Raw genomic sequence first — 21288 nt, 5'->3', positions numbered from 1 at the left:
TCATCCTGGCTGCAGGAGTCAGGTAGATTTAAATACATCTAGAAATTATGTAGAATAAATCATTTTACAGTTGAGTTGGGATTTTAAAAAATCAGCCCAAGTCTTAAAATCTCCAACACACCCACAATTTGATGACACGATTTACAGGTGTGTATTAGCGATGTCAGTAAAGAAACACATGCATGTACTAGCACAAAGCAACGGTGCTTATTTTACCTACTTCACCTGCTTTTAATAGGCTCTAATAAGGTGGTGACGTGGTGTTTACAGTGGTTGGCACTGTCTCTTTCCTGTCTCTGTTGAGCTTGCATGATCCTCCCAGGTATCATGACTTAATCTCAAAGTCCACCTACACCCTTTTCTACGACTTCTGCTGGCAGTTAAACAGTTAAAAAGAATTTTATTATGTGTGAATTAGACACATAAATCTTGTCTAGAATAAACTAAAGTTTATTCCATTGCCAGCTTACATGTTCATATGGATAGATTTTACTATCCTATCGTTTCTTATTTCATGCTGGAGCAGCACCACAGTGTGGTCTGATCAGCTCGTTGTCTTGTTAAAGATGCCGGACTAAAGAGAAAGATGACAAGTCTCTTTTTTCAGTTTCCAGCCCAACACACCGGGTTTGACCCAACGTTTGGTCAAACTTACCCAACCTGTGCCCAACTGTGCCTAACCCAGCAGCTGGGTTAGCATTTTTAGTGTACCAACAAATTCTTTTTAAATTAACTTCGGTTCAGCTTAATTCACACAGCACCAGTACTTCTACAGACATGGTCCAACTCAACCCAGTTCACTGTTGTCCAGTTATAATGCAATAAAACAAATCCACTGTATGATCCACATTAGTCCAATTTAAAACTGTTTCATATAAACTAATTCATTAATATAGCTACCTAGCTAAGGAAACCAACAGGTTACATCAAACATTCTCTTTGATTCAATCCTCCATCCTGAGCTGCATGAGGAGACAGTGGAGAGGAAAACCTCCATCCGAACCAGAACCAGGAAGGACGACAGTTATCTGCGTGGACCTGTAGGAGATGAAATTCAACAAATGAGATTTATTTTCTGCCAGACAGTCCATCTCTGGTTTAAACAAACTTTAACTCTTAAAACTTCTGGATCTCCAGCGCCTCAGAGCGCTGTCAACCATTTCTCACGAACTGTAGTATGTAGCTCTGTGGGGTAAATCGTGGTGGATAGCTACCCTTTAGGTGATCTACCGACGTTTTCCAGGCATTTATCGCCCGTTTAGGAGACTTAGAATCCATGTCGCGCTTATTCAGAGACTATGTGGTAAAACCACCATTATTCATCACCTTTTCATCATAAAAACAGATCACTATCACTTCTAAGAGACCTCTATTTTGACCAAGAAATTATGATGAAGCCACTTCTGAACATCAAACTTTCCACCAATCAGAGAGCTTAGATTGACGGTAACGTCCAATCAGGAGCAGCCAAAGATCAACCAGTGAGCAGAAAGTTCTATGTGTGTGTGAAAAGAAGAAAAATAATGCTCCTCTATGGCTGGAATAAAGCCAAGAAGACGTTTCTGATGCACGGCGGCGCCACAAAGCAGCTGAGCTGGAGTTGGTTTAACTAACTGGAAATAACTGGAAATGAGGAAAAAGTGGAAACATGGAAATAGTTTCTGTTGTGTGTTTGTTTCAATAACAATATTTTGTCTCCTGAAAGACTTGAGAGAACGATGAGATGAGAAAAGGTTTGGTCACTGTTGATCTGTGTGTTATTTCTACAAAGTTCTGTTAGTAATAAATTCTGCTTTCTTCTTCTGGTCGGCCTTTATGCTGCTATATCTATTCATACATTCATTTTACATCATTTTAGGACTATATCAAGATTTTCAAATATATTGAGACTTTTTCACGCACGATATAAAATGAAGAAATATCGTTCAAATCACTATAGCTTGTTTTGAGTTAGAAGTAATTTTTTGATAGTCATTGAAAAATATTTTATATTAATTTTGTTTTAAGAGCATTTATTTTAATATACAGCTACTTTAATTTCAGTCAACTGTTTTAATGCACATGTGCTGCTGATCTTAAATAAAAGTGTATTTAGCACTCAAGGCTATAAATAAGAACTGTCTCTTTGGTTGACAAAAAAAATATTATATCGAGATATATATCATATATCGTGACTCGGGTAAAAAATATCCAGATTATGAAATTTGTTTAACATTGCCCAGTCCTGTAATGTCTGGATGTTAACTGGGATTAAAAGAGTTTAGCTTCTACATGCATTTTTACATAAAAACAAACAAAACAAAAACAGACCGAAAATAGCACATAAATTTGGCTTATGTCCATGTTAACATGGCTTTATGTTGCATACGTGTTTCACACCCATTAGAAATATGACAATAACTATATGCGAACACATATTGTGAAGTTCAGGTAGACATGACCCCCACCTGCTACGTCAGTCGTACGTCAACCTAGCATAATCCTGAACTTTGCTACAGTTTGTTTTGGACTGTTCATTTTAATCAATAAAGTTTATTTATTTAAAAAAAAAAAAGGATTCAGCTAGTGGAAGCCATGACAGGACTAAACGGGAACCTAGAATAGTATAAATAGATTATTATAAATTATTAAGGGGGAGAAAGTGTCTGAACAGTCAGGCCATTCTGCACATGTCAAAATGATTTATTCTGCTTAAACATGTGATGCATGTAAACACACGTCATGCCCAGAAGAATATTTTCCAGTTGCCTGAAAACAAAACCGGTTTGATCAGAACTGGAAGCTGAGAGAAGAACTTGTGTCCATGTGAACGTAGCTGCAGATCATACAATTAATACATGAACAGACAACATCCACTGTAGCTGACCTACAGCCAACCAGCCCATAATACTTAGCCCACCCTTAGGTCTCTATAGCAACACCACTCATGACTCCCGTCTCTTTGTAAGCTTCTAATTTGTCTAAAGTCCACACAGCCATTATACTATTTTTACCTCGCTCTCGCTGTCTTCTCTATCTCCCTCTCAGCTTTTTTTTTAGTTGAGTGTTTTGCAGGGCTGACGTCATGGTGCCTATTTTCTTTTAGCAATGCAGAACCAACAAGACGGAGAGGTAGAGGGAGAACACAAAAGATGAATATTAGTTTCCAGAAATACTTCACTGCAGCAGCCATGGGAAACAGAAAAAGATGGATTTCAGACATGCACACATTTCAGTTAACCCCACAGCATCCGAATAGGCCGGTTTCATGTCTGCATGAGCTTTCGGTTACTCTTTTTGCAGCAGTGCTGATGGTTGGTTGGATCTAGATGTATTTATTCATCACTTTCTACAGGAAACAAGATGAAATGCATGGAGAGGGTCTAAAAGTTTTGTCTTATGGAAGTTTTTTTTTTTTCTCTTCTCCATGTTTTTCCCTTCCTGTACATGCAGCACCAAAGTGTTTTTATAGTGCCAGAGTCAAAAGAATGGGGGCGAGGGTGTATTTCTAATCAAACTTCAGCCTCTTCTCTTAACAGAAAACAGGCAGCGGTGACTGGAGGGAAATAACGGCTAGTCCTCAACCTTGTTCAGGCTGGCAATATAGAATTCCATGTTAACTCTATTATCAGGATACATTAGCCAAAGGTTTCAAAGCATTAGCTGGACGTGGAGCTTTTTGAAGGCTGTGAAAACCCATCATCATCATCACCATCGTTGGCTGAATCATACTCAGACCAAGATCAGAGTCATCACAGCTGCTTCTCATCTTGATTAATTGCTTTGTTAAAACAGTTATCATAATAAAGATTGCTGTAACAGGACCACTTAAAATGCTAGTTTTCACCTGAGCAAGTGATTGTAGGAGCTGTTGCAGTGATTGATTATGAGGTGATTTTGTAAAAGTAGCTCAAACTAAATGCTGCTAATACAAAAAAAAACGAGCATCAGGTTGTTGTGGTGGCCAGTAGGGGTGTCGCAGTCATACCAGTTAGGGCTGCTCAGTTATGGTAAAAATGATAATCACTTTAATAATGTGAATTCTATATATCTATCGATCGAGAGAGAAAGAGACATTTGAAGCTTGTCTGTGGTGATACAGACTAGTTTCTTTCCACCAGGTTCCACGTAGCTCTTGTTTGTCTCAGACCAGCAGTTATGTTCTGCCCGGTGTGATCTGCAGACATTTTGTTTTCACGTTGAAATCCGTGTCAATGAAATGTAGCGTGATATTTATATACGGCTCTATGGTGCGGCATGACCACAGGTCCGTAGCGATGGCGAAACACTGGACTGTAGCCACGTCCTTCAAAACACCCTCACCACACTCATCATGCAGAGCAGGGAGAGACACTCCACTAACATGGTGACGACACGGAGGCGATGCCGTTTGTCCAACGTGTTGATGAGGTTCTTAAATCCCGGGTTGTTCACTGTGTTAACTGAGCCCTGGTCTTTGGTGAGAAAAAAAGTTCTGTTTGACTTTGTGTCTCTGGGAGCTGGTGTATTATTTAGTCATGACTCTTCAGTCACGCCACAACCAACCGCACTCAGATGCCGCGCGAGCATAAATCCACCTTAACTTGAGGTGTTGGCAGCTCGTGTTGAATAAAACCGAAGCAGCTGGGGCTGTGGGAGGAGTCATCAGCAAAGCGCGGCAATGCCAGTGGCGCTAGATTTTCAACTGAAAACAGCACAAGGAGCAAAAAATCGTATCATTTAATTTTTATTTAAAAAAACGAGATTGTAATTTAGATTAAAATTGGATTAATCGCCCAGCTGTAATACCAGTAGACTTTTTGACACTGGTAGAAATGTGATCACACATTTCCAGCCCGATGACATTGTTTAACTAAACCTGTGTAGCACAGTGGAGCTCAGCTGAACGAGTGAACACGGACACATGGCAGAGCAAAGCAGAATGCGGCTGTACAATATACAGAATGAAGGGCGGGGCGATTAATCGATAAAATCGATAAATCGAATTTTCCATTTCTGGAGATTTATTTTTATGAAAATCTGGATTTTTTTCCATAGTTAGCTAGCAGCAGACTTAGCTCCCCCTCCACACCAGAACGGTGTTTGTCTGACAGATTTTCAGTGAAGTGACCCTTCACTCACGCCTGGGATTTAGCTGTGTGTATAACTGCAGTGAGAAATGCTGCTAGGATCTCACTATGAGATGCAGAAATCAACTTTAGCCCACAAACTCTAGTTAAGAGACAACCTCCATCAGGGGAATAATTTCTGCAGTGGATCCTGGATGATAAGGATCCAGATGGAAAGAGATCACGGATGCATTGTGTCGCAAATTTCTATGTAAGATATTAAGTCATTTATATGGTGGAAAAGCTATGACATTATATGCTTTATTTTTGCTGGCATTCATTTATATAAACAAATAAATGTTTTTAATAAGTTTATTTATGTTTTGTAAAAGAAAAGAAAAAAATCGATTAAAATCGGACATTTTATTTTCAGGCCATATCGCCCAGCTGCCGTGTTATACGAACTGCTGTTAGAAACCTTTTATTTCTATATTTCAGCTTTTTTCATGAATTGATGCCCTACTTCATCATACAAACATGTCACACAAGAAAATAGCTGATCTATAAGTTCAACATATAGCAACATTGTGAGCTTGTTGTTTGGTTATTTTCATCATTAATTACTAAATTAAAAGGAATGTTTTTAGACTTAGAAGGTTTCCCAGCCAACAGCAGATACTGTAATCAATTACTCCTAAAAAGCAAAGAGCATCAACATCCTTACTTTAGTAACTGTGGCTTTATTTCTGAGAATTTTCTGAAGTGAAAACTCCACCCTGAACATACACAGGTCCAAAATATGAGCAAAGGAAAAAAAGGTTCGTCAGTTCGTCATTGTTGACAAAAACAACACTGTTCTGAAATAATTCTGCTTTGATTACATTTTATTCAGGATCCAGCGATCAAAAAAAGACAAGGCCACATAAAAATAATTGAAATATAAAAATGAAAAATTCTTCCTGAACTAAGTCTCATTTAAATGAAGAATAATTTGTTTTTTAAACAGACTGAACCACATTCTGGATGTTTAAACTGAAAGGATCATTTTTTACTTGTAGACATTAAATCAGAATGTTCTAACTCTTATTCAGAGTCTCAAAACATACAGTACCGGTCACTTTCCCATTACATGTAATTGGAAAGTGTGTCCAAACTTTTGACTGGTGCTGTGGATCTAAATTTGTTTTACAGCTTATTTAACAAACACTTGTTGATGTTACTTGATCACCGACTTGATCTCCTACTGTTGCAACCCAAGACTCCCAGATCATAAAGATGGAAGTACCAGGTTGCGTCTGGCCAGGTTCAGCTGAAACTTTCCATCAGCAACGAATCTTTACCTGCACTCCGTGTCAGATCTTTGACTCCCTTCATGTTTGTTGAGCCACAGAGGTTTGAAAGCAGCAGCATGGGAAATTCCTGTAGAAGCTGGAGAGTCCAACTGGGAAGGCTGGAGAGGTGCCCTCTGTACTGGGCAGTATATAGATATTTTTAAAGTGATATTAATATATTTATCCAAATATTTATGTTGAAATTTAATACATTTAGATGCTTTTTTTTGGAGTTATGCTGAATTCTGGATGAGTTCAGTCTGATCCATAAAGACTGAACTTGTGAGAGGCCATGTGCGACTTTTACTGACAAGTAAACATTTAGAGAAGTTTGTAGAATAAAAGCAAAGCTACATGAAATCTTTCTGTCATTCTGCCTGAAATTACACAAAGGCAGAGTAACAACTAGGGCTGCAACTAATGACTATTCTGATAGTCGATTAGTCACCGACTATTAAAACGACTAGTCGACTTTACTGCCAAAATTGTTTAAAAACTAAAAAAAAAAAAAGCTGGGACCATGTGATCTTCAAAGTCTTCACAATTTTACATTGAGGAATATCTTTCTATTTTTCTTTTTCTATTTGTTTTTAAATACCTGGTGAACCTACTTCCACATTTAAATCAGAGACTCTGCCTCTCTGACGTGCTCTTTTTATACCTGGTTATGTGTTGCCCTTTAACCTAATTAGTTGTCAAGTTATCCTCCAGTTGTTTCTGGTTTGTACCGGTTACTTTTCCAGCCTTTTGTTGCTGCCATCAGATTCACTATCAGCTCAGATTTTTTATGTTTCAACATTTGATTTGTTTTTTATGTTTATTGGGAGTAAAACATGGGTTTATATTAAGGAAAAATGAAGATTTATAAACCATTGCACTCTGTTTTTATTTACATTTTTGGGAATTAAAGTTGTAAATTCAGACATCCAGTCAGACTACGAGGCTGGTTTATCTGTCAGTTTTACCATCACAGATTCAGACTTCAAGGTTGAGGCAGGTGCATGTCCCTCCTGAGCCGGGCTCTGCCGGAGGGTTTTTCTTCCCATTAAAAGGGAGTTTTTTGTCCTTTCCGTTGTCACCTTGTGCAGCTCAGGATGGAGGATTGAATCAAAGTTTAGTTCCAGTGTGATCTGTTGGTTTCCTGAACTAGGATGTTATTTATTATGAATTAGCTTGTATGAATACTGATGGGATGACAGTGGATCGCCTTAAGTTGACTGTACATAAAGCACCCTGCGATAACGCTGTTTTGACCTGGCGCTATACAAGAAAAGCTGAATTAAATTGAAGTTTCTCTGAAACCATCCAGCATTTTACCCAGTGATGATCCCCAGACTTTGATGATGCTTCAACTTTTACTGCATCCTCATCACCTGGACAGAGTTTTCAGTAATTTATTAAACAGTTTTTCTTTTGGATACTTGCAAACTTCTTTCAAAACTTTAGTTAATTATCCACAAGATGCTAAACTAGTGATGTTTCCATTAACCTTCTTAGGTAGTTTCTAGACTAAATTAACATGTAGCTGACAAGCTAAAACATTTGTGTTGCTACAAGCATGTTAGCGTGATGCTAACATCTGCTAATACGGCTCCGTCCTGCTCCGACTGAAGAAGGCCAAATACTTCAGTCACTTTTTCAAATCGTATCATGTATTATAATATGTGTATATTTGTAGTGTTGGTTTGGTAAAAATGAGGTATTTGGTGATGAAGTGCTACATTCAGTGATGTGCAGATGTGGAAACGTCTGCTGGGAGTCCACATGGACCTGAACTGTGCAAACACGGAGCCTGACTGCGGTTTATGTGCCTCGTTGCTTCTCCTGATATAATCACAGAGTGAAACTGCGTTTCTGTTTCATGTGAACAAGCTGCATTCACACTCCTCCGCCCCGGAGCATGAGTTACGGCGCGTAGCGGCGGTGAGAAGTGGTCCGTTAGATGCTGGAGGGACGGACCGAAGCGCTGCCTCGGTCTCGCCTCTTTGTCAGACTGTATGATAGTATGTGTGTGTGTGTTTACCAGACTATAAATGTCCTGGGTTTGACGTCAGACGCTGGCTGCTGAGGAATGCTGCTCTGCTGCCAATATGGACTGTTGTACACACTCTCACAGACAAGTCTCTCACGTACACACTCACACATAGACGGTGTGTGTGGTGGTGGAAGGGGAGACACGTGCGTCACAGTCAAACTCCAGGATATTTGTTTAGGTAATTTAGATGGGGTGGCTGCACACACACAGCCTTGTGCTCAGTTTTTAGGCTGTTTGAAAACATTTTCTCTGAGCGGCCACGTGGACAGATCCACAGTCACAAACCAGTGGATCCAAACTGGCTTTTTGTGTTAACCCAGTCAGCACCTGCATCTCATTATCTGTCATCATCTCATTCTTAACTGTTCCTGATCCTCCATGACAGAGCTAACCGGCTTGGCCTCGCTGTGGACGTTAGTGTTTGATTAGCTTAGAGGCCATTTGGGATGATAAGTCCAAAGGCGGGTAGGTGGCCAATCAGAGCACCTTACAGAGGTCAAAGGTCAGACTTCACTGTCAGTTAAGTCCTAATTGAATTTCCTAGCTGGCCAGCAGGTAGGAAATATCCTGACATCTCAGTGTAGCAGTGTGTCACGTTTTCTAGGAAGTAGCCTAAAACCGACAGGGGTCAGCTGAGGGCTAAGGAGAGTATGGGCGTCACAGGGCTGTGGCAAGTCTGGGTCACTGCCCTGCTCAAGGGTACTTTAGTAGCTGCAAATGGGATCCTGGGACCTGCTTCCTGTTGGTTCTGTGAAGCCAAACTAGAGCCGGTCTGAATGACGTTGTACAAGCAGCTGACTGGGCTATTCCAGACTGAGAGCTAATGAGTACACAAACAGCTGAACCAGGAAGCTACTGCTGTCTGACATCATTACAGACGTCCACAAAACTTTGTCACCATCAAGAAAATACTCTATGATGTACATATGGAACTCTGAAAGTCAGACTGTACTACCTTGAATATTTTAACTAAGTTAAAATATTTGGTTTGAGGCTCTAAATAGGAGCAAGGTTTACTCTGTGTTCAGCTTTAATATTAATATCGATATCGATCAATCTAAATTTATTCTTTGTTTTCTTGTGCTTGAAAAAGTGAAAGTAAAAAAAATGTTTCTTTGTATTTTTCATTTCCATGGGACAATATTAGAAACAATAATCAATGTTTTTAATATGTGGCTGAGATAAATATTAGAAGCGTGGCTGAAAGTCTGTGTCTGTATAATCTCGAAAAGTTTTTGTGTCCAAGTTTTTGGAGTAAAGCTGTGGAACGACCGAGTGTGCATCTAAAGCAACATCCAGGAATGACCCAGTTTTAACCTGCTTCAAAAATGTGGCTTTTTGCAAGATACGAGGAAGAGGAGGGGCTTTTAATCGTGTCATCACTAAATATTGCACTTATTTTAAATATAGCTAATTGTAATTAGGACATGTGGCTAATCTAAACAGGAAGTAAGAGGGATTATTGTTTATTGATCGTGAGGAAGGGGTAAGCGTAAATAAGCTTGTGCTTCTTCCTGCTCCGTTTTAAACATGTTGAGTATTATGGTTACTTTAGTTTTGTTGTTTTGTTTTTCTTTACTTTGCTGATTTGTTATTTATTTTGATTTAACATGTTCAAAATAGTGTTTATTCATTCATTCATTATTATTATTATTCATTCATTAAACACAATTACATACAATTACTTTTGGTACTACATACCCAAACCAAGTGGTAGAGGTGGCTCAGGCAGGTTTATTTCCATTTATTTTGTTTTTTATACGTGTTTAAAGAAAATAACTTTCTCTGTGGAGGAGGATTTTTCTGAATCTTTTGGGGTTGATTGTTGTGACCTAAACACCTGATTTTGTCATGTTTTTTTTAGTGTAATTTTTATTTATATTTGATTTATTTAAAGTTTTTTCTTAAATACACACTTTTACCTGAAATTATTTGTTTTAAAATCTATTTATAGATTTTTATCCTGTAAAAGCGCCTGAAATAAATTTATTAGGTTCATGATGAAATTATGAATCACTTAAAATAAAAATTCTGATATTAAAGCATTCTTTACTGACATAAACCCACTGTGAGAGTTTTTCCATCACTCAGCAGCTGCAGCTTATTGTTCACACAGCAAGAACAAAACACACAAAAATTCTGCTGCAGATCAGGACGTCTCATCTCGTAACTTTTCTTATCGGTTCTTTTTTCTTTCTTCCTATTTTTTATTTTTGTGGACGTGACAATTGTTTATCACCTTCATTGTGAAGTGCTGCAAGAATATTTCCCAACCTTGCGCTTATCGCGAGGAATGTTCTGGCCATCCCGGCGTCCAGCACAGCCAGGACGCGTCGCTAAGTCCTGTAATGCAGAGGTCCCCAACCCTGGTCCTCAAGGCCCACTATCCTGCAGGGCTTAGATGTCTCCCTGCTGCAACACACCTGATTCAAATGAATGGCTCAGTTGCAGACTTGTGCAGAGCCTGTCAGAGAGCCGTTTAATTTGAATCAGGTGTGTTGCAGCAGGGAGACATCTAAGACCTGCAGGATAGTGGGCCTTGAGGACCAGGGTTGGGGACCTCTGCTGTAATGCATCTCACAAGCTGCGAATCAGAAACCAACTTCACGACCATGTCAGCCTCTTTGGTGCGGTGCACCCTGTCGCATTTTGTGAAACAAACTATTTTTATTCACTTAAGCTGTAAAAAACGAGTACAGCTAATGGATGGATGGATAACACTGCTGAGTGATGTAGAGCACGTCTGCAGCTGGAAGAGCCTCCCAGTTACTTCATCCACACCAAACAGTAAACAGTCATCAGTGATTGTGTCATTTTTCAGCTAAAAGAGCAACGTGCTGAAGATCCTGTCTCCTGTTGAAAAACCTTCATTTTCCTCCCAAAGCCACACTTATCAGAACCAGACAGAGCCAGACAGCAAGGGTCGGCTCCACAGCTGTGCTGCACTAACCGCCTGAGACCTGCTTAGTGCTGACCGGCCAATAGGAAAGGATCTGCCCCAAGGACACGCCCCCCTCATTTACATAATGAGGCAGAAATGCATACAGAAATGTAAAAATTAGATGCAGAAATAAATACACTTGAAAAAATAGAGGAAAAAAATCCAAGACTGGAAATAATGAGGACTTGAATATTTTAAAAAAATACAATTTTAGATTAAAAATAAAATACATAAATAATTTTAGGGATATGAAAATATAAAAGTAAAATAATAAAGACATAAAACAGGCATAAAAATAAAGGAGGAAAAAAAATATAATCACCAAATAAATAAACTGCCCGAAAAAGACCGAAAAGTAAATAACTAGAAATATTAACACAAAGTTAAGTTAGAACGGTAGAAATGACTAAGAAATATAAATCTGTGTCATGTTTAATAAGTTTCTCATTGGAAAAAGTTTTTTATATTATAATCAATTTTTTTTATTGAGCCATTTTTATATTTCTGTTTTATTTATTTATTTAGTCATTTATTTTTGTTTTGGCAGTTTTGGTTCTCCATAATCTGCCGATACAGAATCCCGATCTGATACCTGTGATATTTTATTACAGTTTAAATACAGGAAACATTTTCCATGTCAGACATGAGCTGCTCATCCAGATCAATACATTCTCAAACTTTGATGTTGGAGTGGCTCTCTGGCTTCCTTTTGCAAATTTCTCATCTTTTTAAAAGCATTTGTTTTTTTTTTGTTGCTGCAGTTCCTTCTGCTTTTCCTTTAAGGCCACAAACTCCTGATTGTTTTTTACATGATGGCAATCCAACAGGATGCTGAAAGGTTGCCTCTGGAAACTTCAGCCCTGCATATTAGGCATGATGCATATCAGGATTATCTGATGAGCAATAAAGCTAAATTGCTAACATAATGCTAATTGTTAGCACAACAGTGACTCGGGTGCGGTTGCTTCTCCGCCTACCAACTCCTCACGTAAGATTGTGTAACTTCTTACTGCTATTGGGTTGGGGTTCTGGGGGATTTTACTCTCTGTAAAGCACCTTGAGTTGCTATTTTTATGTATGAAAGGTGCTATATAAATAAAGTTTGATTTGATTTGATTTGATTTGATTCCTGTATGTGTGTGTGGTGGTGTTGGTGGGGTTGGGTAGAAAAAAAGAATTATGATTCAGTTTCCGTGCTATCGGTGGTGTTTAGACAGAAATTCTTGCCAATCCTGATCCCCTTTATTTTGGCAGGATTGGCGAGTATTTCTGATGCTAATATCGGTATTAGCTAGCTTAAAATAAACCTTGAAATATATTTACTGTGTTGTTGTCTTTTCCTTTTTACTGTAAATGAAAACTTAACGTGTTAACATGCCGGTCACGGGTTGGGCTCCGGGTTATACATCAATGAGTCGGGTTGGGTCCACATTTCACTGGGAGATATCCGCGGGTAACAGGTCAGGTTTGGTGATCTTCCTAACGGGTTCGGCCTGGCGCGGGTTGGTAAAATTGGACCCGTCTGAGGGTTCTGATAAGGTAACCAAATCAGCCAATCGGGGATGTTTTTCTCAAACACTCCACATTATTAGACACAGACTCGACAGCATGATGAGTTTCCATATCTGTCATTTCACAAGGTGAAGTGTCGGCTACCTGGAGCAGGAAATCAGTAATAATCTGACACACTGATCAGCCTGAGAGCACAACATGGCAGGGTGGCTGCCACAGGCCGAGCAGGGGAGGGAAACATTCCCACTTCAGTGTCACGCTCACCTCTTTTTGTTTTTAATTCATGCTGAGCTATGAATAACTGCAGCTCTGTGTGATAATTCGTCTCTATTTCCGGCTCATGTTCATATATTCTGCAGTGTCCTTTAGCCTGGCGGTGAGCTGAATATAGGCTGTGCTATGCCAAGGCAACACTACAAGTCAGTACTATCTGGTGCTTGGCTAATGTTAGCGTGCAGATATTTTTAGGGGGCAGGACGCCGTGTCCCTCTCTTTCAACAACACAATCACAGCTCGTCTGAATGAAATGGAAGCTGACTGTATACAGTGTGTGTGCAGTGAGTGATGTAATCATCTGCGGTGTCCCTGACAACCCTTTCCAGACCAATCAATCACTCATTTTTTCTTTCTCCCCCCTGCAGTGGAGGTGAAGAGCAGCCTCCCGTCAGGCATGCAAAGCCCAGTAGGAACAACAAGCGAGCAGAGAGGAGGTGGTGGAGAAGGCGGTGAGTAGAGAAAAATCTCTAAATCCACCCAAAACGCCCTCAGTTTTGTTTTGCATGTCCCTTCTGCATGTAGTTGTACAACAAACTACTGCGTTGGCAGCTACAGTGACGGCATGTAAAGTAAACAACAAAAAGCATGAGGAGATGCAAACAATGCTGCTACTGATCTTTACAGCAATAAAGCCAAGCTGTGTCCATGCTGATGGATATTTTCAGTTTGGATTGTTGCCATATAAAAGCAAAATCTTCAATCTGGTCCAGGTTTAGGAAATCCGACCCTTATAATTTGTTTTATTTCCAGGTGGGGGTCCTGGAGAAGGCCCAGGAGGAGGAGGAGGAGGAGGCCCGGTGGACCTGCGAACAGAGCCCAGGGTGGGGTCTCTGTCCGGTAACTCAGCGGTGGATACAGCCCTGCGGGAGCAGCAGCTCCAGCAGGAACTGGTTCTTCTCAAACAGCAGCAGGAGCTCCAGAAACAGCTGCTGTTTGCAGAGTTTCAGAAAAAACACGAAGTGCTTACAAGACAACACGAGGTCCAGCTGCAGGAACATTTAAAGGTGAGTTTTTCCTGTCACATCAGTTTAACAGAGACCCCAGAAATGTCCAGTAAACTGAAGGTGAATGTGTGTTTGTTTAAGCAACAACAGGAGCTGCTAGCAGCTAAACGGCAACAGGAGTTGGAGCAGAAGAGGAAACTGGAGCAACAAAGGCATGAAGAACAGGAGAAACAGAGACTGGAGCAACAACTGTTGCTGCTCAGGAACAAGGAGAAAGGGAAAGAGAGTAAGTTGTTCTGCAGCTGACACCAACCATCCTGATTTGCTCTGTAAACCGTCAGCATACAGGCAGCGAGGTGTCCTGATGTTCATGTTCCTGTCTTTGAAGGCGCCATCGCCAGCACAGAGGTCAAACTGAAGCTGCAGGAGTTCCTTCTCAGTAAGAAAGAGCCTGGTACAGGCGGACTGAACCATTCCTTCTCCCCAAAGTGCTGGTAAGGATCACACGAGACAACTGGCTTTGTGTACGGTATTAAAAAGAAGATTTTTACATCCAAACTTTAGTTTCCTGGCCTCATAGGATGTGTGGTAAAACAAACAAAAGGAATGTTAATCTTAAAGAGAAAAAAAAAAAGTAGGACTTGATGAACTTGAACTCAAGTTCATCATTTTAAGATCTGTTTTCAGACCAAAATACATGATATACATGTAATAATTTTCAAATAAAGATGTACACACTATGTTAATGTTGTTTAGGGTCCTCGTTAGCCTTGTTTTCACCAATGGGTTCTGACTCAGGACGGGATGGTTTGGTTCCGTAAACTCTAATATCTGTTGCGTTCCCACAGTCAGCCATAACCTTACCTGGTAGTTGGTGTATAAACTGGATAGAGATAGATGCATCAGCTACGTAACACCGGAACATCTTCCTTGAATCATAACGGAGAAGACCGCCACCCAGAAACAAACGAAGAGAATGGTGGACATCCAGCAGTTTCTTCTTCTCATGTGGCTTTAAAGAGCAAAATATCCACCTTTTATTTATACATGGAGCTGTTCCTGCTTTGGTCTTATTGTTCTCAGGTGGCAGGGCATCCGTCTCCCATGTGGGAGACCAGAGTTTTAATCCCACAGTGGACGAATGTTAACAACTTCCAGTTGGGTCCTTAGGCTAGACCCCTAACGCTGGTGCCTAACCAGCTTCAGATGTACGTCGCTTTGAAGAAAAGCATCTGCTAAATGAGTACTGAGCTGGACCCCTTGGTGGAGATATTTGTGTCATCTGTGTTCTGGTTGCTAAGCAGGAAACCAGTTGGATTTTCTGACTGACCAGCAGCAGGTTTACGCTGTGACTGATTAATGAGACACAGACTGAAAGAAGTGCTGGTAAACAGTGTGGGACAGACTGAATTTCCCATTGGAAATCAGACTTTTTGAGGCCTACAGGAAACCCAGAGATACCAACTTTACTTTACTTTTATTTCCAGTATGATTAAAGATGTAGCAGATTTTTAAAACCCTTCTTGTTTGTGTTTGTGTGTCTACAGGGGAGGCCAGCACACCTCCCTGGAGCAGAGCTCTCCACCACAGAGTAACACTCCTGGAACTCCACCCTCCTACAAACTCCCCCCACTGCTGGGGAACTATGAGAGCAAAGACGACTTCCCCCTCCGAAAGACGGGTAAGAAAGGCAGACGTGACAGATCCTTTAGGTCTCTGTGGATTGATGCCACAGATCCCTTCGGATCGGTCTCTGGAGTTTAGAGGTCAGATAAACACCTTTATAGAGTTCCATGGTGATGGGTTACAGTTAAAAGAGAAGGTTTAAAGTGTTGTCCCTTTGGATGTTGTACATGCACAGTCTCCTTGGGGTTTTCATCAGGTGTTATAATCATCAAAATTAAAAGAAATAAACATTCGAAATATGTCAGTCAGTGAGGAATGAATGTCTTCATTATACAAGTTTCACTTTTTGAATGGAATGACTGAAACAAACTGTTCAACAAATTATTAAAATGTAGAAAAGAGATGACGTGTTCCAAGATTTTCTTCCAAGAAAAAGACTCTTGAATGATAGTGATCAGCCATCACTAAAACGTTCGGTGAAATCAGATGAAAGAAAAGTAACAATAGAACTCAGAGCTATGTTTAATAGTGAAAGTAAAAACATTTCCACATCAATGGGAAAGGAACTCAAGGGACTGAACAGCTGTGTAGCCATAAGAAAACCACTAATCAGTGAGGCTGACCAGAGAAAATGGCTTCAGGTTGCTAGGGAGCATAAAGACCGGACTCTGGGGCCATGGTATTATAAGGTCATGTGGTCTGATGAGTCCAGATTTACACTGTTCCAGGGTGATGGAGCATCAGGGTGAGAAGAGAGGAAGATGAAGTGATGCAGCAACCATGTCTTGTGCTACTGTACAAGACTGTGGGGGCAGTCTATGATCTGGGGTTGCTGCAGTGGTTCAGGTCTAGGTTCTGGTCTAGGTTCAGGTCCAGGTTCAGCAACATTATGTGTCCAAAGAATGAGGTCAGCTGACTTTCTGCATATACTGAATGACCAGGTTATTCCATGGAATTTTTCTTCCTTGATGGCATGGCCATACTCTAAAATGTCAGGATTCATGGGGCTCAGATTGTGGAAAAATGGTTCAGGGAACAGGAGACATCATTTTCACACATGAATTGGTCACCACAGAGTCCAGACCTGAACCCCATGGAGAATCTTTAGGATGTGCTGGAGAAGGCTTTGTGCAGAAATCGGACTGTTTCATCATCAATAGAAGGAAAATGAATGCAACTTAGGGCGGATATAAATCTTGCGAAATTGCAGAAGCTTATAGAAACAATGCTACAGCTCTGTAAACACAGCTAAAGGTGGTCCAATGCAATATTACACCGTACAAATTTACTGGATGGGCAGTGTGCATGTGATTCTCCAAAGATAACAGTACCTAGATATCACTAGGATTATTATTTCGCCTGAACACATTTAAACTCTAAAGTCAGATAGGTACTTTAGAGGACGTGGGAGTTAAAGATGTCCATCCCCAGGTTCTAGTTGATTTGTCTCATCCATGAGTCAAGGATCTTAGATGCCGTTTCGGCTGTCCGATGTACCAGATCAAGACTATGAACTGTTAACAGGTTGTTTTCCACCATGTTTAAAATGTTAAAATGTTGGAGCAGACAGGTTTTCGTCTGTCCGAAAATTGTATTAGTGGCTCTCTTATTCCTGCATATGACCTCAACAGCTTCATCGTTTTTGTGGGATTATTGCTTGAGGAATTATTCAAGCAAGTTAACCCCACACCTACTAAAATATACCAAATATATAAAACAAGACTTTTCCTGAGCTGTGAGGCTAATCTGGTTGAAAGGTTGGATACTTTCTTCCAAAACAGGATGTATGTGGCTGTTTTGATGATTCAGTGTGAGTCATCTATAAAGAGGTAGCCCAAAACCTGGAGATAACACACAGTATGGGGGCAGGAAAGGAAGATGGAGGACTGGGAAGACACTTTGTCATGTTTTTATTGTCCCTACAGCCTCATAATAATAGATCTGAATGTCTTCTTGCTCCATGTTACTTCTCATTATTTGCTGTTTGGTGACTGAAAACAAAGGCATAATCTAAAATAATCTGAGATGAGGAGCCAGATCCTGTTTACACAGCTGGGACCAATAAAGGCTGCAGGTTTTTCCTCTTCCAGCTCCTTCCTCTTCACCTTGACCAACACACAAACGACAGCTGAAGACATTAACCTCTTATTGACAAGAGCCCCCTGTACACATAAATACATGCATTATAGAAGATGTTTGCAGACATCAGGAAGCAGCAATGCTAACATGTAGCATAGCAACATGATGGGGAGAAACCCGACTAAAAGACTCTTCCAAGCATTGACATCTAAACCAAACACAGTTCAAACCCCAAGCAGTTATATGTGAATGTAGAAACCACGAGAACAGCTCTGTCCACTTCAGAGCTTCTGCTAAATTCTCCACACAAACAAGGAGTCACATGACAGCAGAGACTCTGCTGGTTACAAAGACGTCTGTCTCATCACGGTTGGACAGAAACTCTGGAGCCAGCAGCCAGGATCAGAAACCAGGTCTTCCTGTTGCTGTTTGTGGTGAAAAGTTTGATTCCAGCTCTAAAAACTCTGCTAACGTGTTCTCCTATGACTCTGTCTTTGAAATGAACCATGAAGATCCTGCTGGTTTCCATGGAGATGAAGGAGGTTTTATAGTGAAGGATTCGCTCTGCCTAGCATAGACTATCTTGGGCTTCAGGTCTTTCTGGACCCTCATGGTGTTTCTAAGGTGAATGTGGGGCTTTCCCTGGATCCTCCTGACTCTGACCATTGATAGAGGCGTCCATCATCATCATCATCATCATCATCGGTCGATGACTTCTTGAGATATAGTAACACCTCTGTTGAAACACCTGGAAACCTGCTCAGGTTCACTTTTACCGTCCTCTGTAGCACAGTTCCCCTCAGATGTTACTTTACTCATTCCTAGATGACCTGGGCAGCTGTCCTCTGGTTTTTACTGCAAGTAATGTGGTTTTCTTTCAAAAGGAGTTAACCATTTACATTTTTTACTGTGTTCCAGGTGAGTTTACTCTGACTCAGTACCACACATCTTGATTCTGACACTTCTGTTATTATTTGTCATGTCTCAGCTTTCTGTAGAGACCAAGATTATACAGTAGTGAGAATGTACTTCATTTATTTTGGTATGTCAGAGGGCAAAACAGGCCTCATCAAGAAGAGGTCTGTGCAGAGACTTGTTGAGTGGACAGAGCATAGTTTGTGTAATCTGTGATCTTGTGGCTCTGTGTCTGACCCGTCCAGTCTCAGAACCGAACCTGAAGGTGCGCTCGCGGTTGAAGCAGAAGGTGGCGGAGAGGCGCAGCTCTCCACTCCTCCGCAGGAAGGACGGGACCGTCATCAGCACCTTCAAGAAGAGGGCCATCGAGATATCAGGTGACCAGAGACGAGCTTCACCAGATTCATGCTTGAACAGCTCATTCAACATTACCTTTCTAAACTGGACGACTTCCTGTGTGTGTTTGTGTGTTTTTGCTGCAGTTTCTTCTCTCTGTAACAGCGCTCCAGGTTCAGGTCCCAGTAGTCCAAACAGTTCCAACTCAGCTATCGCCAACGGCAACACAGGATCGGTTCCCAACATACAGACTGAGGTACACATGCACACACACCCTCACAGGCCCAGTAAGAGTGTGTCCTGTCATCCACTGGTTTCCTGTCTGAAAACACAGCTCGATGACGCCCCCTACTGTTCAGTCAGGGTCAGATCAGAGTTTTTATCTTTTAACCGCTGACATGAAAACAATGAAACAGATATGATAATGACACTTGCTTCAGACCTTTCACTGTTAACCAGAAGCTCTGATTTAACTCACTTCTCTTTTACATAAACTACAACTCTAACCATCCACAGTGAGCTTTAGGTTTTAAATCTGGACACAGCGTTGGGCTCAGCTTCATAAAACACTCAGAAGAATAATTATAATAAACTTAAGTGAGTTAAAATCAATCAACCATGTTGTATTCGGCTCTGTTCACACTGCAGCTCAATTCTGATTGTTTTGTCCATATGTGACTCATATCTGATTTTTAATGACAGTAAACACTGCGCACTGTGTGACGTCATCTCTGCATGCGTGTCACGTCACGGCCACGTACCAGTAAGTGTGATAAAGGTCGCATTTAAATGATAATGTGAACGGCCGCTCCAAAAAACAAAAAAAAAACAGATGTCGGGAATTTGAGCATAAAGACCTGCAGTGTGAATGTAGTCCAAGTTTTAATTAGCAGCAGAAATATGGACCAATGATAGTTTCTGTTGTTTTTGTTTGTATAAAAACAGCTGGATAATTATTCCTGTTAAACGTTTGAGATTTACGGCTTTTTGTATGATGTCAGAATGAACCTAAAATGCAATATAATCTTTACAGATAAACTTAATTAAACTTTATTTAAACTTTTAAATGCACATGTATAACTTTTCAGTATTTAAGTATTCATTTATTTATTTAGTTGACCACTAAATATTCTGGTTTAATGATGGATTGTATTTAAACCTCTTCATCACACACATTTAGACATCGTCATCAAGACGACACCAAACACATGACGTGTGATTGACACCTCAGGTTGTATATACCCACACTGTTGTTAGATTTTATTTCTATGAATAGTTCAGGAGTTTAGTTTAGGTACGTTTAATTACCACAGCATGATTCCACTTTAATATCCTTCTTGTACGATATAATTTCGGTGTAACTTTCTGAGAGTCGTGTAGTTCACCTTTCTGCCTCTTTGTCCCTGTGCAGCTGAGATCTCTTCACCAGACACTGGGGGCTGATGGGACATTGAGTCCACTGAGTCTCTACACCTCACCCTCCCTGCCAAATATCTCCCTCGGCCTCCCAGCCAACACACACATCACGGTGGGTCAATGCAACTCTCACATGAGCAGGTTTACATCAGTCTCTACAGAAAAAGCTTGTTTTCCCGCTCTCTCTGTTTCCTTTTAAAGAGAACATACTTTTGTTCACATTTATGGAGATATTAGTGCTGGGCAACTGTTAGGTTTTAGTTGTGATTAATCACATGATTTTCTATGGTTAATCACATTGTTATGCATCAAGTTTATCCCAGTTTGGGAGCCACTGAGTTAATATGTAATTCAACATTTTATGTTAGTAGTTTAGTGGAATGAACACCGTACGCCAGGAACGAGTTATCATCGAGTGTGCCCTTTTTTCTCCATGTGGGAAAAGGTGGAGACTCAGCGATGTGTGAGGTGAACAGACGTCAACAGACGCTGGTTCATGTGAGCGCTGCAGAGGCGGGAGATGATCCTAACCTAGTAGCCCCCCTGCTATAACCCGCGGTTTGTCTGGTTGTGATGGATGAATGACATTAAAGTACGTTAAAATGCCCAGCCCTAATATACAAGTAATAACTCTAACAAGCTAATTAAAGTCTGAGATTTCAGCCAAAGTTATCGGAAAGCTCAAATTTCCCGGGGTTCCCATACATTTGCAGAGGGCTGCTTCCTTTTTTTTCACTGTGAAGGTGTACAGAAGGCAAGGCGGGTTTATTTTTATAGCACATTTCATGTTCAGATCAAGTCAAAGTGCTTCACATAAAACATTAAAAGCTTTACAGCAGGTTAAAAAAGA

At 40.5% G+C, this 21288-nt stretch overlaps 1 protein-coding gene across 5 annotated transcripts in view; it reads left to right on the top strand.

Annotated features, from left to right (window-relative positions):
* hdac5 (histone deacetylase 5) overlaps positions 1 to 21288 on the top strand; it is an 85219-nt gene that overhangs the window by 38172 nt on the left and 25759 nt on the right. For 4 of the 5 annotated variants that reach the window (XM_041999096.1, XM_041999083.1, XM_041999090.1 and 1 more), the window contains 8 exons: positions 13488 to 13571; positions 13873 to 14126; positions 14208 to 14352; positions 14455 to 14560; positions 15614 to 15747; positions 18932 to 19063; positions 19169 to 19278; positions 20434 to 20550. In XM_041999096.1, coding sequence (XP_041855030.1) covers positions 13517 to 13571; positions 13873 to 14126; positions 14208 to 14352; positions 14455 to 14560; positions 15614 to 15747; positions 18932 to 19063; positions 19169 to 19278; positions 20434 to 20550 — 1053 coding nt within the window. In that variant the 5' untranslated portion in view covers positions 13488 to 13516. The remainder of the gene's footprint in view (positions 1 to 13487; positions 13572 to 13872; positions 14127 to 14207; positions 14353 to 14454; positions 14561 to 15613; positions 15748 to 18931; positions 19064 to 19168; positions 19279 to 20433; positions 20551 to 21288) is intronic. The other variant, XM_041999074.1, reaches the window with a different exon arrangement.

This window comes from Melanotaenia boesemani, chromosome 2, assembly GCF_017639745.1.
Source record: "Melanotaenia boesemani isolate fMelBoe1 chromosome 2, fMelBoe1.pri, whole genome shotgun sequence".
Lineage (NCBI taxonomy): Eukaryota > Metazoa > Chordata > Actinopteri > Atheriniformes > Melanotaeniidae > Melanotaenia > Melanotaenia boesemani.
This window is presented reverse-complemented; position numbering and strand designations above follow the sequence as displayed.